Source organism: Ophidiomyces ophidiicola, assembly GCF_022830035.1.
Source record: "Ophidiomyces ophidiicola strain CBS 122913 chromosome Unknown scaffold_6, whole genome shotgun sequence".
Classification (NCBI taxonomy): domain Eukaryota; kingdom Fungi; phylum Ascomycota; class Eurotiomycetes; order Onygenales; family Onygenaceae; genus Ophidiomyces; species Ophidiomyces ophidiicola.
Genome location: NW_026054646.1, coordinates 583,016 through 599,481, shown reverse-complemented (window position 1 = coordinate 599,481; position 16,466 = coordinate 583,016). Strand labels below are relative to the sequence as shown.

The following is a 16,466-nucleotide window of genomic DNA, read 5'->3' as shown; positions in this document are numbered from 1 at the left end:
TGTCTCTCATTTCCCTCTGTTTCTATCTTTTTACTTTTTTTTTTTAATTTTTTTTTTTTTTTTTTTTTTTTTTTTTTTTTTTTTTTTTTGTTTTTTTTTTTTTTTTTTTTTTTTTTTTTTTTTTTTTTTTTTTTTTTTTTTTTTTTTTTTTTTTTTTTTTTTTTTTTTTTTTTTTTTTTTTTTTTTTTTTGCTTTGGGCGTTCTTTGAATATTTGGAACATGGTCGGCACTGGTACCTATTTCAGGCAGCGTACTAATATGAGGTACAAATGCTCACAAATTTGGCAGGCGTATGGTGACTACCAGTGCTTTTTTGAGTGATAACAAATTCTTTCTTTACTTTACTTTTCCTGTGGACACTCCCCTCTAGCTGTGCATACGGCACTTTTCCTATTTTCAATCGGACCCAGCGCCTAATTTGTGCCAGGTAATCTAGTACTTTCTTTAAACAATCATACCATCGCTGTTGCTGACGACCTGGTTTTGTGTGGAGGCCAGGAACCGAAGCTCTATAAATTTCATATAAGGACTAGATCTGCTAGTATATAGTTATACGTGCGACAGTGTAGTAACAGTCATCTGATTGCCCTTATTAGAATACACCACTTGAGATCGTTGTACTGTGTACTCCGTATCCTCTGTTTTAATCCTGTTCATGAAGGGGTCGAATCTAATCTACACGTGATTTTGCACTGTTTGTCTGTGATCTGTTCACAAGCTCCAACCTTTTCAGAATGATATTGCCAGCTCGGTACGTCTGATATGGAGAGTGTGGACTGCTCACCATTGATTTACGGCTTGAAGTTTTCGGGGACTTTATTTGTGTATTGCTGCGGTGACGGGTGTGTTGCGACTGGATTCCGGTCAGCACCGATATCATGGCGATGATGCCTAGCGCATCCACAGACAACAGGACGTCAAGCCCTTTTGTGATTGAGCGTGACGATGATTCCTCTCTGGACAATGACCTAGTGCTGGCAGATGACTGTATGCTTATCTTATGGCTACCCACTAAGGTGCCTTCAGTCTGGATTTAACCTGAGGTTCTCTAGCTATTGAAGCCGATGACCCTCTATCCTCTACAACCGACCGAACTCCCCTAACAGGAAATATCGCAAATGACCGTGGTGATTCCTCAAGGTCCGGCATCGGTGGTAGTATTACCGGATCTTACCTTACGTCCTCTATTCCTGGCGAAGACCGTCGTGCTCCGGTCAACACAATCGACGAATCGGTATGGGATACGTTATCACGCGACCTTATTGGGGTATGGGAGAAAATGAGACAAGTCCTCTGGCCAAAATATTTACTCGGCGGCATGCTGAACCGCGGTGGTGGAGGGATTGGCGGTGCAGCGGAAAGAGGCGAAGCAACCGGCTTCGGGAATGGACTTGTCGGGGGAGTCAGAGGGCTCGTTGGCCGATGGCCCGATGCAGATGTTGTGCTACAGGGCGGAATGAGTGAAGGGCTAAGAGATTGGGATCTTTGGTTTGTCCATTCTTCAGTATTCATCGACTGGTGCCTCTTGGGTAGACTAACAGGTGCTATTCTAGGGGGCCATTAATATTCTGCTTGTTATTGAGTATGTTTATGTCCATGGCGGCATCAAAGGAACAGAAGAGTTTGGTATTCTCGGGGATGTTCTGTATAGTATGGATTGGAGAAGCTGTGGTAACTTTGCAGATCAAATTACTGGGCGGAAATATGTATGCCTTGTTTCCTCCTAACCGTGGCTTTCTGTGCTGACTGGTATTTTCGACAGCTCTTTCTTCCAGTCCGTTTGCCTAATCGGATATACAACGTTTCCTCTAGTAATTGCGGCCCTGCTAAGCGCGCTAGGGCTACCTTTTATCCCCCGAATTCCGGTGTACATCGTACTGATTGCGTGGTCTCTTGCGGCAGGCGTGAGTATCCTAGGGGGATCTGGGGTCGTGAAGAACAGAGTTTTTTTGGCTATATACCCTCTACTTATCTTCTACGTGGGAATAGGCTGCCTGTGCTTCATCAGTTGAGGCGGGTATTTTCTATTGTTAGCCAGCCTCTGCTAATTATTTAAGTATGCCGACCTGATCCTTAGCGCAAGCTTGCAGCATGTTATATGGCTTGGGTTTAGGGTCATCTCTCAGCACATAAAGATGTTCATATTGTGTCATTTTCTATCACAGTTATTTGTATCAATACACCGACAGGATGTATTATTCTTTGCTCGAATCCACCCAGTTCATTTCTTTCTACTGTGCATGGTAATTTCAATCGAGGCATAACCTAGGGTTGCGCCTTTGCAACTATAAAAGACTCGCCTGTCTGCTTCCTTAATTAGCTGCATCGGGGTTTCGAAAGCCCAATGAAACTTGACTCCTTTCGAACATCTGTTCGGCTTCTTTCAAACCTCGCATGCCCCTGCTTAAAAGGAGGCAGACCGAATTGCAACTCGCCACGCGCCCACTGTGTTGGGCACGGCCAGGCAGCGCTTCAGTTTGAGCGGTTAGGTATGTAGTTAGTTAGTTACATATTAGGGGGGGCTATTTATGTCCAGAGTGCATCCACTCAGCAATTCCCCTCTACAACAAAAAAGAAAGACCTGCAGCCCCGGGCGCGTATTTTCCCGGAAGGTAACGTTTGGAATCAGCTCCGGATTTCCTTTTAGACGAGTTCGTTCGCTGGACTGTGGTAGTTACGCCCACCACCCGCCAAAACCACCCAGCAAATTAGTTGGTAGCCGATTGCTTCCTCCGCTCTGTTGTAACTACTCCCCACCAACGCCTCCCTTTTAACTAATACTTTATTGAGATATCACCGACAGGCCGCCACAACAGTTCGAAACGAGGGATTGTCGACATGGCAACACCAGAAGAGCAGGTACAGCTTGAACGCTCAAAGGGTGAGATACCAGTTCCGTGCCTCGTCCGCCCTGCATGCAAGAAGAGCTGTTTCTGACGATGCTTGGAGCCTAGATCCCGCAAAGAATTCCCAGATATCTCCTACAGGTATGGAGATGCCGTCCCTCTTCTCATCCCTAGATCACACCTGGCGGACGGAGTTACATCGTCGTGTAGCGCAGATTACTCCAGAAACAGCTAACTCTCTCTACACAAAGAAGGACGCGATGCTTCATTGAAAGGTAACACATCCGACCATAAGGCTTTTCTGCGAATACTATTTTGTCCAGGCTCTAATTTCAAGAAGATGAACAGGAAAACGAAGCCAAATCCCCGCGTCGCGACGCAGAAGAGCTTTCAGAAGGTACGAAAATTTTAGAATCAACAACGGAACCAGAAGAAACAAATGAGCCCACCTCTGACTCCAAAAAAGATGGGTCCGGTGAGCGACCCGTCCGCCAAAAGCTCAAGGAAACTTCCATTGGCGGGGTTCCCTCTCAGCAGCAAGTCCTAAACAACCAGCCTGCAGAGCCTCGAGAATACGATCCGGAAGACGACGATAAAAGAGGGCGTGTTAGGCGAAAACGGTCCTTTGATGAAGCTATAGAAACAGACGAAGCCGACAATGAAGTTAAGAAGGAAGACGACAACGCCCATCGAAGAAAGAGGTCGAGATCCTCGAAAGCGGAAGAAAGACCTAACCAGGAAAATCAGGTAAAGCCGGTGGTGGAGCGTGAACCAACTCTTTCAAACCAACGTCGATTATCAAACGATACCGAGGAGATTCTAAGCCCCAAGAAGAAGCGAAGCAGGGACCAACTTGATAGAGAGGATAGAACACAGGCCGAAAGGGAGCGTCAAACCAAAGGCAATGATCTACTCGAAGGGAGCCATGATGTGGAAGAACCGAAACCGTCTGCAAAAATTCGCACAGCCGAGGGTGAGCCAGAGAAGAAGAGACATCGTGACGAATCGCGGGACCGGGATAGTTCCAAAGATGATTCCTCTACAAAAGTACGTTTTTGCAGTATTTTTTCCCGGAGAAACTCCACTAATATGCAATTCTAGCCTTGCTTGTCAAACCCATTTTTGAATACCTCTGCTACTTCTCCCTTTGCAGGCCTACCAGCCCCTGCCCCAGTCGAGACCAGCTCCAAAACCCAACCCACTACTTCTACATCAGCATTCGCTTCATCGGGATTGGCCGCGTTTGCTGGTTCAGAAAAATCCCCATTCGGCACCATAGGTAGCGGACCGTCTATTTTTGGGTCTATGAAACCTATGCAACCCACCACGAAAGAGAAAGAAAAGTCGCAACCTCCTACGACTGGGGCTAGCTCGTTTGGATCATTTTCTGGGGGATTTTCTTCTAGTGCCTTTGCTAAATTCGCTGCTCCTGTGGCACCTACAACTACAGTGGGCTTAACCAGCTTTGCTTCGCCCGCTGCTCCTGCTGCCCCAGCAGGCTCTGGGGCTTTTGGCGGTTTTGGAGGCAATTCAAAGACGAAAGCCTTTGGTGCAACGTCAGATGACGAAGGTGGGGAAGAAGAACAGACAGAAGATGAAACACGCCCTGCTTTTGAAGGACTTGAAGACGTGAAGGAAGATGAAAGGTTTTTCAAGCAAGAAAGTAAGATGAGTTCATACCTTTTCATAGAGCGCTAGGCTAATACGTGCTCTCTTTAGCTGAAACTGGGGAAGAAAATGAACGGACTTGGTACTCTGGCCGAGGAAAATTGTTTCAGTTCGATGGCAAAGAGTGGAAAGAGCGTGGTATCGGCACCTTCAAAATTAACGCTATGGAGTCGCTAGTGGAGGGAGAGGAAGGCTCAAAACCTAAGAAAGTTGTACGGTCTGCACGTATGATTATGCGGAGTGATGGGGTGTTACGTGTCACTCTAAATTGCCCTATCTTCAAGGGAATGAAAGTGGGCGATGCGAATGGAAGCGAACCTAAGGGCAAACAAATCCATCTTGCTGGGATTGAGAATGGCAAATCTATACCATTTTTGCTAAGGGTATGTTCAACTGATTTTCGCATCCGATAAAGCTAACATGCTATACAGACTTCAAGCACTGAGGCAGCCAAAGATATCTACCATAGTATCCACGAAATTTTAGCGGATATTTAATGGCTACTGCTGCTCGACAAAATACCCAACCCTAACTTCTTGTCTTGGCATGTGTTTGCTATCAGGGTGGTTGGAAAACGGTTTTCCTTATGCTATCCATAGCCCTGCTGCGCTCTGAAGTCAATTGTGATGCATTTAATTTTGCCTAACCTTTGCGGTTTGCCGTTTTGTTAAGATGGGGGCCGTCGTTCAATCGTTTGCGTCTTTTCCCGCTTCCTAGATCCCGTTCCTGTCCGTCATTGATGTTAATTGCGGGGAAATCTTTATTAAAATAGAATATTTCTTAATCATTAGCTTCCTTGCTCTTTGTTTGTTGGCTTCACACCATAATATTTTCTTAGTATGAGAAATATGGCATGTCGAGTCTGATGTTGTGTCAGGGAGTCGGCGACGCCAAGGAAATGGGCAATTAGTTCAGTGGTAGAACATCCGTTTTGCATTGACTGGAGTACGGAAGGTCGTGATTTCGATTATCACATTGTCCAGGGAGCGACTTCGCTTTTTGTCTGTTCTGATACCATATTTTGCGCACTGCGCGATATTCGGGCGACGGCTGCTGATCATTTTTATCCGTATCTTAGAGGAAGTGTTTGTTGGCACAGAGTATACCGGAGAGCATACGTTTAGATATGTCTGCTCTGTGTGGAGTACTCCATAGTTGTATCATTATTGAATCTCAAACGGGCTCTGTTCGGAGTTCTTAACTGCTCTACTCCGTACCCACTCGTTCATTCATGGTCAAATCACCCACAATTTTATACAGAGCAAACAAAACTATCAAAATAGTCAAACATTGCAAACAATCCCAAATCAGCAATAACTACACGTGATGGCGCGACACGCGACCACGCGATGCCTAATTAACGTTCTTTACTCCGTACATTTGAGCTTCAGCCTTAGAACCTCCCCCTTTTTGGTGCTACAGATATGAATCCTTTCCTTTATGATGATTATTTGAGTTTTACAAGGCATTTCATATCAGATGACTTTTAAAACCCATGATCCCTACCCATTGCCCATGGTCGGCTTGGGGTTTGTCTGAGGCTCCTACACTTAGGGCATTATCAGGCAAATAGAGCGGTAGACTTTCACACGCTTTCAAAGTTTAATAATACCATCTTATTTAGGAAGATGAATAGAAAGAGAAAAGCAGAAGGCTTACCGTTGATCAGCGAACCTATTCTTCCAGCTGATGCTGAAGCTGAGAATTTACTTTCACAGAATGGCATATCTTCCGCGGCTAAGAAAATTGACCCCGTCACAATTCCAACAAAGGACCACGATGGACCTTATCATCATACACCCCCACACTCAAAGCCTTTATCTACATCCTCGTCCCGAGCATCTAGCGCCTCACGCTCTGGCTCAAAAACTGCCTCGAAGGGTAAAGCCTCACAATCAATCCCTTGGCCCTCAGCGTTCAAAAGCCTGTCTCAAACCCACCGCGCCTTAAACCTTGTATACACCTTTTGCTGCACCAGAAAGCACTTCGCGACGACTTTTGAGAAAATCAAATCTGCTGTTGAATCTCAAACTGGCGGGAGGCAGCTGACTGTTGAAGATGTAGCTAAAGTAAAGGTACTCGTTCCGCATTCAGTCAGGTTTGAGACCGTGGATGCCAGGGTGGTGAATGTTTTGGGAATTCCAGAGGCAAAAAAAATCAAACTAGGAAAAGCTTGGGATGATTGGGAAACGGAAGGTATGGGTATTGATCTTAAAGATCAACAGGGTATAGGGGAAGAAGAAAATGCCGATGAAGTTTTATTGTTTGAGTTTGTTGATGGCAATCTGAGAAAGGAAAAAGGTGAAGGGGCTGAAGTCCGTAACCCATGGGAAGATAGCATAAGAATGCCGGTTTATGATCGGAAGCACATGCTATCTTTAATTGAGAAGAGGAACAAAAAGTTCTCTGATGCCATTGATGCGTTTCTTGCCAGATGCCAAGAGGAGAAAGTAGACCCAGTCACAAAGCTTGAAGCCGAAAAGGATTTCTACATCCCCGTCTTTGGGACATCCGGGACTAACACACCCGCTGTTTCTAAGCTACCTCCACAAATACCCACAGAACGAAAATCAATATCTGATATCCTCATTGAAATTCGTGAGCAGGATTGGTACACTGGGCAGATTGTTCCAGATGGCCACAGGGTGATTGATGCCCAGCAACCAGTGTACGGAGATTTGACTTTTCAACTCTCGCAAAACGTCGTCAACGCACTATATAACACTAAAGGGATCACGCAGTTATATTCTCACCAGGCTGAAGCCATTAATAATCTCCATGACGGTCATGACGTGATAGTGTCTACGTCTACTAGCTCTGGAAAGTCTCTGATATATCAGATTCCAATGCTGTGCGAATTGGAAAAAGATTTCGATAGCAGAGGAATGTATATTTTCCCTACCAAAGCCCTAGCGCAGGATCAGCGGCGAAATATGCAGGAACTGATGCAATATATGCCTGGCTTGGAATATACCATGATTGAAACATTCGACGGCGACACTCCAATGGAGCGAAGAAACGCAATTCGTGATGAAGCTAGAATTATCTTTACCAATCCTGATATCCTCCATATCACCATACTACCGAAAGAATCTTCATGGCGCAGGTTCCTCCAAAATCTGAAGTTCGTGGTTGTTGATGAACTTCACGTATACAATGGCCTGTTCGGATCTCATGTTGCATTCATCATGCGACGACTGAGGAGAATATGTGCAGCTTTGGGAAACCATAATGTGAGATTTGTGTCCTGTTCTGCGACCGTCGCAAACCCAGAGGCACATATGAAAACTATATTCGGTGTTGAAGACGTTAAACTGACAGACTTTGATGGATCACCTTCTGGCCGTAAAGAGTTTGTTTGTTGGAATACCCCCTTCAATGATCCAAATGACCGCAAGTCTGGCCGTAGTACATCCATTTTGGAATCTGCCAGGCTTTTTTGCCAGCTTATTCTCCGAGGTGTTAGAGTTATAGCCTTTTGCCGTATTCGAAAAGAGTGTGAAATGCTGCTAAGCGAAGTAAGGAACCAACTCCGTTCTTTAGATAGATCAAATGTTGCCAAGTTCGTTATGGGCTATAGGGGCGGCTATAGTCCGCAAGATCGGCGCCAGATTGAGCGAGAGATGTTCGAAGGAAAGCTGCTGGGAATTGTTGCGACAAATGCTCTTGAACTGGGTGTTGACATAGGCTCTTTGGACGCGGTGATCACCCATGGGTTTCCATACTCTATATCAAACTTGCGTCAGCAAAGTGGACGCGCAGGGCGAAGAAACAAAGACTCTCTTTCAATTCTAGTTGCTGATCGGCATGGAGTCGATCAGCATTACATGCGCAACCCCGATGAGCTCTTTACAAAGCCGAATTGTGAATTACAGGTTGATCTACGCAATGAATTGGTGGTCGAAGGCCATTTGCAATGCGCGGCGTTTGAAATACCGGTCCGCCCTGAGGATGATACGAAGTACTTTGGTGCTCAGATAACCGAACTAGCTTGCACTCGGTTGGTGCGAGATAATATGGGATATTACCATTGCCATGAGCGCTTCCGTCCTCATCCTGCCCGTTGCGTTCAGATTCGTGATGTACAACAGGAAACCTACGCTGTCATTGACACAACGAACAATCGCAACGTTGTCATTGAAGAGATAGAAGACAGGCGAGTCTCTTTCGAGATCTATGAAGGTGCTATATTCCTCCATCAAGGCCATACATACATGGTTCAAGAACTAAATACAGATCGACGCTTTGCCCGGGTCGTTCGTGTCCAAGTCGATTGGACAACATCACAACGGGATTTTACTGACGTCGATCCGATAGAAACAGAGGCAATACGGCGTATCAGCGGCACCTCTAACTCAAGAGCTTTTTTCGGCTCCATAAAGATATGCACTCTTGTGTATGGATATTTCAAAGTGGACAAACAACGCCGGATACTCGATGCAGTCGAGCTCAATAACCCACCAATAATTGTCTTCAGTAAGGGTATGTGGCTCGATATACCGAAACAGGCGCTTGATATCCTCGCTTCTCATAATTTGAATGCTGCTGCTGCCATTCACGCGGCCGAACACGCAGTGATGTCGCTCCTGCCGACGTTTATCATTTCTTCCCCGAGTGATATTCGTACAGAGTGCAAAGCTGCCGCCAAAGAATTTAAACGTCCCCCCAAAACCTCGAATGGCCGTAAACAGGAGCTCCACCCACCTCCACGCCGTCAGCGCCCGGCCAGGTTGACGTTTTATGACGCTAAAGGCGGTGCAGCTGGCTCAGGCATTGCATCAAAAGCCTTTGAATTTGCTGATTCTTTGCTTCGTCGCGGACTTGATCGGATTGAGTCATGCGTTTGTGTCAGTCCGCGTGGGTGTCTCGAATGTGTCTGTGACGAACGATGTCCAGAGATGAATGAAGTGATAAGTAAAGTTGGGGCCGTGGTGGTGCTTAAGAGCCTCCTGGGAATCGAGATCGATGTGGATGCGTTGCCATGGGGTGAAGGCGAGATGGATTCATCCATAGGAGATGGAGGAAGAGAGCTACCTGCCGGAGTGAGAACGGTAATTGAGGCAACAGAAGTGAAAGGGAAAGCCGGCGAAGTGAAGATGTATGAATGATGATTGGGATTGGATTTACATTTTTACATGTCGACTTGTCTATATATGTAAAATGTGAAAAATGGCTTCGAGGTTGGATTAATGATTCCTAAACAAAGCTGGTACCGCTGCGGGGTATTGGAAAAATTCACGTCACGCTCTTCTAATAGCAGGACAATAAAAGTCCGTGCTACTTAAACAGAATCGAATCAACGTCCGTACGGCAGATGCCCCCACGGCCGGTGCTTTAAAATAACCCCAGCGTAGTCACAATGCATACGGGGTGGCGAATACATGGCTGTTAAGACCCAGGCCTAACTGAACGCTAGGTTCGTAAGGCATGGGCGTGGAGTCGCGCGATTATTCGTCTACTTTTCTCAACGACATGTCCGAGAAAGCCGTGCTGTTGGCACTCGGAGAGCTTCCAGCGCTACTGTTGTCCTCTAGGTTCATGTTTCCAAGAACCGCTTTGATATCCCGGACGGCTTCTCGGAACGTATCTCTCGCGTCGGTAACGCGCTCTTTCGTCCACGCCCGGACGTCGCGGACGACGCTCGGGTATCCTTCGTCGTTGGGAAGCCACCAGTTCTGCACCTCGGGGATTTTCCAGAGCTCAGCTAGTCTCATGCGGAACGCCGGTGGATATATGTATCTAAAATCAATTCATTAGTACCGGTTGCTAGAAGTGACGGCATTAAATATCGGGAAACTGGTCATACATACCCCAATTGCTCGTTGCGAGCCAATTTCCTTCGGGACCACATATTGTACTCCTTATCATGAGGTAGGAATAGCACAACCATTCCCAGCGGAGACATAAACCAAAGGTGCATTTCCTCCGGCTTGTTTGGCCAGCGATTCAGCGTTTCAATCCTCTGAGCCTGGTCCAATGCAATCTCCTTCAATTCCGTGTAATCCAGATTCTGTAAGATTGTTCCGGTTTGATATTTGTATAGCATGCCGACGCTGACGAGTTCCATGCCACAGAAATTTATTTCCCACAGCTCATCACCATATATCATACCAGGGGAGTAAGGATCGAAAATTTCGTCGGCATCCAGCGGCTTTTGGTGGGGATATGAGAGCACTAGGTACCTAGAATCCTTCATAGTTTCCAAGAATCGTCTTTGCTCTTCAAAAGATGTATCAAGAACTTCCTTTTCGATGAGGAACTGTTCCATGCTAATATATCCCTGTGACATTTTGGCAAACAGCGACGCTACGTCCATCCCAAACCGTCGATGTCGCGCTCCCCATGCCATGATCTTTTTATCCAAATCGTGCGGATCATTCAAGGACTCTTGCATCGAAAATTCTTCGTCCGCAAGATACCATTCTCGGCTCAAAATCACCGAATTTCCTGACATCAAGCCAGCCATGATATCATATCTGGTATACCAAAGTAAGATATGGCGACGAAAGCTGTCAACATGGATACTTTGGGGGGTATATAGCTCTAAAAGCATACGATGCGCTGCTTGGTGATGGTCAATAAGGTTAACCCAGTCGCCCACGAATTCCTAGGGATTTGTTAATTAGCCGGTCAGATATCAATAATGAAGAACACACATACCTCAAGGGTCGATAGCTGGAGAATGGTGAGAAGCATCGCATCATCATGCTTGTCTCCACCTTGTAATGACTTTAAAAGCAACGATACTGATTTATTATAGTATTGAAGGAATGTATATATTTTACCATTAGGGTGTCCAATCGAGTAGTGGTATGCAGAAAATGCAATCATGGCGTAAAGCAAAGGCTCATAACCCATAGCGTAACTCAACATGTCCTCGTTAAGGAACTTGGCGGTGTGAGATTTTAAGAGATAGTGGTGATAGTTAATATTTTGGCGTCGATAAGCAATAAAGAATCGGTCATGCGGTTTCAGTCCTGGGAAATCAGGCAGCGCATACGTTAATTGAGAGTCTAAATCGGTACTCGTTACGGGGCTGGGCGATTCGGTGATTGTGCCGCTCATGTCGCTACCGGGAGATATGCCTTTAGTTTCCAGAGCAGCTGTACTCGTCTCGGAAGACCGTCGAACTTTCCTGCGTATAGCTGATGGAGGCGGAGTCTTTTTTATAGAAGACGGCGGTGCGTCACACTTCAGAGAGTCATTCATAGTTGTACCGGCATCGTCGTTTCCACCCAATTCGCAGCACTCTCGAATTGACGGAGGTCTCTCAGTCATTTTCATACTCGAACGGCTCTCTTTTTTGGACATTTGCGCTGGTGGGTAGGAACACTCTCTTTTTCCCTTACTACAACCTAATAAAGAGGTTCCGATTAATGGATTGCCACCTTTTATAGTAGAAAGAACTCACGGTCACATATTGGACGAGTCTCGTCGCACTTCGTGCAGTAATCGGTCAGTCATGCGAGATTGGCGGTGTTGGGAGCACAGAACAAAGAACAAACGGTGGGGGGCTTACCTTCACTCGGCGAGAGCGGCAGGTGAAACAGCCACTTTTCGTCCTTTTATGCTTCTTTTGCTCCTGATTCCTCTGCGGTATTTGTGTTTGGGCGTGGAAGTCGTGGGCCTCGGACGACGGACGAATGCTATGCGGGTTGTGCCAGAAAGCCAGTGTATTTGGATAGTGAATACCAAAAGGCACGTTTGAGTGAGAGGCGTAGGCATTGGGGGGCATATTCCAGGCGCTCGAGGCAGAAATATGGGCAGGGTATCCAAACTCCCGGCTAAAAGCCGAAGCGTCTGAGCCCGTTGCCATTTCGTATCCAAATGAGTAGGTATGTATGTATGACAAATGTCAAAGGCGAAAAATTGAGGTCGAACGGCGTCTCAAGGGGAAAGGGGCGTTGAGGCACGATCAATCTAGCTACAGCACAGTGCAGGGCCCATCTCAGAAGAAAGTAATACAATTAAACAAAGATCAATAGCCATTCCATTAGTTAGCGTTTAGGCATCTGCAGTGAGTATCTACAGAGAATAATGAGTTAGCTTAAAAACTGTGCAGCAACGTCCAAAGAAGAGGTGCGGGAGCCAATCTGGATCCATACCAAGCTGGCTCCACGTAACCCATATGCACGGACAACAGAGGAGAGGATATGATTGAAGGGAGATAGGCAGGGCAAAACCCAATCTGCAGGGTGATAATTTAAAAAAAAAAAAATAATACTGGCCAGGGTTTGGTCTCTCTGATCTCAATGTTACTCACAGGCTAAGGGTAACAAGGAGCGTGCATGCAGGCCGAGTGGCACAGGCGCAGAAAGCGCGCACCCAAGACCCTTGACAAGCTTTGGAGAGGTGAGAGAAATAATAATGATCCGATGCGCATCATCACGGCCGACACCGGTGTTAAGGCGGAAACTGGAGAATCCCGCGCCCGGGAACAAGAAAAAGGTGCAGGGGGATGGTTACCTGGCAGATGGCCCCAGGATACTGGATAGATGATCCTGTGCGGATTCCCTGAATACCCTGGGCAGAGGTCCCCCACTATGGGCGCTATTGGCGACTTTCAAGGTAACCGGCAGATGGGCTGCTCATAAATCAGAAAAAACAAACCTGGTGGAAGGCATTCCCCGGTTTGGACCGTCGCGTTGGGGCGTCTGTCGAGACAAAAGAAAACACCGACGCCGACGGGCAGTACGCCAGATTTGAGGAAGGGAACTGTGGCCAAGTTACGGAACGGTTGCGCGCAGAGCTTAGTAGTAGTTAGTTAGTTAGTTAGCCGTGAGTAACGTGGGTTGAACCATGGTGGGCGAGAAAGTTGCTGGGGAAATGCTAAGATAGGCTCTTGGGCCAGCAGCACAAGCCATATTAGGTGACGGATCGTCCAGCCCAATGCCCAAGCCAGATAGGCCCCAATCACCGGCGCGGAGGAAAAGGGCGAATTTGACTTTGGAGGCTTTCAATAAAAGCGGTTCTCGGCCTGGAACCAGCCAGCCCGCCAGCCCGCCAGCCAACCACAGCAGCTTCTGTCGCGATACATCTCCTGCATAGTTACCCCGTCGCCGTCTCTCCGAAGTCTGGGAATGCAGGTGTCACAAATCTCAGCACCCTCCGCCACCAAGCCTCGCGCCGTTGTGGTCCAAACGATGTCGACCTCCACGAGAGGTCGCGGCCAGAGTCTGTCTTTCGGGGCCACTGGAGTCCGGCTCCATGGCCCGATGTTTCACCCACGGCACAGATGAGGTCATGTCTGATCTCCGTCCAGTAGAGTCCACCAACGGCCGTAGCAGAGGCGGGGGCCAGACTGAACAGATGGTGTCTTATCATAAACCCAAAGTCTGAACAATAATATTTCAATTACGTCGACCCAGTGATTATAACGGGCATTATGCTTAACCAACAGAGCATTTCCGCAACAGGATAGGTGGAGAGTGGCCAAAATTGCGGAGTCCTTCCCAATGCATATATTTAGACGGGTATCTACAAGGAGCGCCCCTGTTACGACTACTCACGGCTGGCCTGTGTTCTGGAAACCACACACGGCGCCTGTCGAAGCCGGGTGCTGCGCATATTATTCCCAACACATCCAGCGCCCACGCCGCGAGGTCCCGGACGAGGGAAGAGGCAAACATGGCAACCCCGCCAGCTTTCCATCCTTCGGGCTAAGGATTGGTGCAAGGGCCGGAAAAGTCAATTTTCGAACAGCGGGCGGAACTCTTTTGCCCATTTCCAAAACTTAAATCGAACGACGAGGACCGCGCGCCGCTGGAGAGGGGGCCTCTGGGCCGGCCTTGTTCTTATATTATTAGTGGTTCACGTCCGACGCTGCAGGAGAGAGGAGACCCCGTTGGGCTGGCGCGCGCGCTGTGGGCCGACTGTTCGAATTCGCAACGAATGGGGCCGGAGACACTGCGGGAAACGCACCGCTCGTATTCTTGCTCTGCCTTATATGTGCGCAACACCCCAGAAATGTGGGTGGCAGGAGTCGGCGTGCAGGTTCCAACGATTCCGGCGTCAGGTGGCAGGTGGCAGGCCTGCCAGCCAGCTCCTGGCGCCGGCTGCCATGCGTGGCAAGCAAGGCCGCCAAGATGAAGCGTTCAAGACGCTCTTGCGGGTGTCGATCGGTCTTCTTTGCCTCCCTGGCAAGCTGGCCGGTCGAAAGTCCACCGCCGATCGATCGCGCATTCGAGGCCTTGACGGCCGGTCGGCGCATAGTTGTTCCGGTCCGGGGTCGTGAGCAACGGGACGCTGGCGGCGGACGGCCAGCAGGACAGTCGGGGCGGCGCCAGGACGGGGAGTGTAGCGTAGAGAGAGAGCACTGTAGCCGCAAGGGCCAGGGCGTGCCGGCGGGAGGAGGCGGCCGTGGTGGGCTCGTCTGCCGCGGCGGATCGTCGAGGCGCTGTGGTGCCTCGCCGCACAAGAGGCCACCTTTGGCGTATCCTGCCGGCCCTTTTCAACACCATCACCACCACCGCAACATCCCGTCCTCCACGCGCCCATCAACCACCCTCAGACCCGCTGCAGACGGCCACCAGACTCTGCGACGCTCTACGGATTACCCCTTCTTGCACCAATAAAGCTTCGATCCCACTACTTCCGGCACAATGGCCGCTGAGGCCGATGACAGCTTCTTCCTCCACCCCTTACAACTCGACCCAACGTCCAAGGCGATTTCGGCACCCACATCCTCGCAGGGCAGCAGTCTAGCCGCCGAACTCGACTCATTAAACACTCTGCATCGTGCCCTTCTCAACCTCGACAGCCCCAATGTGCCCCCTCCTCCGCGACCCGTCAATCCCAAGCGCAGCGCCCAGGTCAGTAAGTTACGGGACTCGGCCAACACAGCCTACCGCAAGTCAACCATACCCGAAGCAATCAGGTTATACACATATGCTATCGACATGGCCCTAGGGCGGCCCCCGTGGGAACCCCTGGGCCTGGTGCGCGAGGAGCTAGCGCCGCTGTACGCCAACCGCGCGCAGGCACACATGTCCCAGCAGGAGTGGGCGGAAGGATGGATTGATGCCCAGCTCAGCATCGAGTGCAACGATGAAACCAATACCAAGGCATGGTGGAGAGGCGGAAAGTGCCTGGTTGAAATGGGACGCTGGGAAGAAGCCGTGGAGTGGCTTCAGAGAGGACTGGAGGCCGAAGGGATTGAGACTGATGGCGGCCGGGAGCTCAAAACCTTGATGGACGATGCTCAAAAGGGGCTGGCGCGGGCGTGATGGGCTGATGTGGCAAAAACACAGCAGAAAGCTGAAGATGATGCTCGTGATGATCACAAGGCACCCAGTCGTTGCCAGTCGGAGATTCGAGTTTTGCCCGGCCTTCACAGGCATCCCGTTCTACCTTTTTATGTACACTTTTCTTCCCTTAGGGTGCTAGCAGGCTCTTTTCTTTTCCTCTTCGTGTACCCTTTATTCTATCCGCCACAATCTACTGCTGTGGAACACTGTTTTTGAATGCGCAAGAAGTATACGGAGTACTAGAGAATGCTATACTAGGCAAGGCAAGGGCCTTTTGGATGCTCATTGGATGCTCTGTGCCTCTCTGCCGCAACTGAAAACGATATTCAAACCCTAAGTTTCTTGTGCTAAAACAGCTTTGCCAATATACCCTGGCCGCCGATGCATGCCGGATGCTCGATCATCCCAAGGCGCAGTGCGGCCGACAAGCAGCGATCCCCCAAGCCCAGGCACTGAACTTTCCCGTTTTTTGTTCTTTCTTTCTCCACACACTCGCCAGCTCGTCCGCTTTGGGCCTTTGCTTTCCGAATTATCCACTAGGGCCGTCACTGTGGCTGACAGAAACCGCCGATGGAGGCCTTTTTTGCCCAGAAAGAGCGTCGAAGCCCGTATCGGGAAGCCTTACATGGCCCATGAACATCAAAATGAGGTGACAAATACTGCCCAGCCGCTGCATTATTGTCATTCCTGCTAGGCCTAATTGAAA

At 48.6% G+C, this 16,466-nt stretch overlaps 4 protein-coding genes and 1 non-coding gene across 5 annotated transcripts; 4 read left to right on the top strand and 1 right to left on the bottom strand.

The window, feature by feature from the left end:
- Positions 1-878: 878 nt before the first annotated feature.
- Positions 879-5,011, top strand: LOZ57_002338 (uncharacterized protein; the record flags this gene model as incomplete). The annotated part of the gene is made up of 10 exons (XM_049251412.1): positions 879-987; positions 1,053-1,504; positions 1,554-1,706; positions 1,763-1,867; positions 2,791-2,881; positions 2,955-2,987; positions 3,184-3,893; positions 3,948-4,509; positions 4,566-4,897; positions 4,946-5,011. 10 exons carry the CDS (start codon positions 879-881, stop codon positions 5,009-5,011), a joined length of 2,613 nt encoding a protein of 870 aa, XP_049109712.1.
- A 403-nt stretch (positions 5,012-5,414) lies between these two features.
- LOZ57_002337 lies at positions 5,415-5,496 on the top strand. The gene has a single exon. It is a non-coding gene; the product is annotated as a tRNA-Ala (tRNA).
- A 646-nt stretch (positions 5,497-6,142) lies between these two features.
- HRQ1 (ATP-dependent 3'-5' DNA helicase) lies at positions 6,143-9,622 on the top strand (the record flags this gene model as incomplete). The annotated part of the gene is made up of 1 exon (XM_049251411.1): positions 6,143-9,622. The coding sequence occupies one exon, from the start codon at positions 6,143-6,145 to the stop codon at positions 9,620-9,622; it is 3,480 nt and encodes a 1,159-aa protein (XP_049109711.1).
- A 339-nt stretch (positions 9,623-9,961) lies between these two features.
- Positions 9,962-11,825, bottom strand: LOZ57_002335 (uncharacterized protein; the record flags this gene model as incomplete). Its single annotated transcript, XM_049251410.1, has 3 exons — positions 9,962-10,253; positions 10,325-11,121; positions 11,175-11,825. 3 exons carry the CDS (start codon positions 11,823-11,825, stop codon positions 9,962-9,964), a joined length of 1,740 nt encoding a protein of 579 aa, XP_049109710.1.
- Positions 11,826-15,115: 3,290 nt separating this feature from the next.
- On the top strand, positions 15,116-15,739 carry LOZ57_002334 (uncharacterized protein; the record flags this gene model as incomplete). The annotated part of the gene is made up of 1 exon (XM_049251409.1): positions 15,116-15,739. One exon carries the CDS (start codon positions 15,116-15,118, stop codon positions 15,737-15,739), a length of 624 nt encoding a protein of 207 aa, XP_049109709.1.
- Positions 15,740-16,466: the final 727 nt, after the last annotated feature.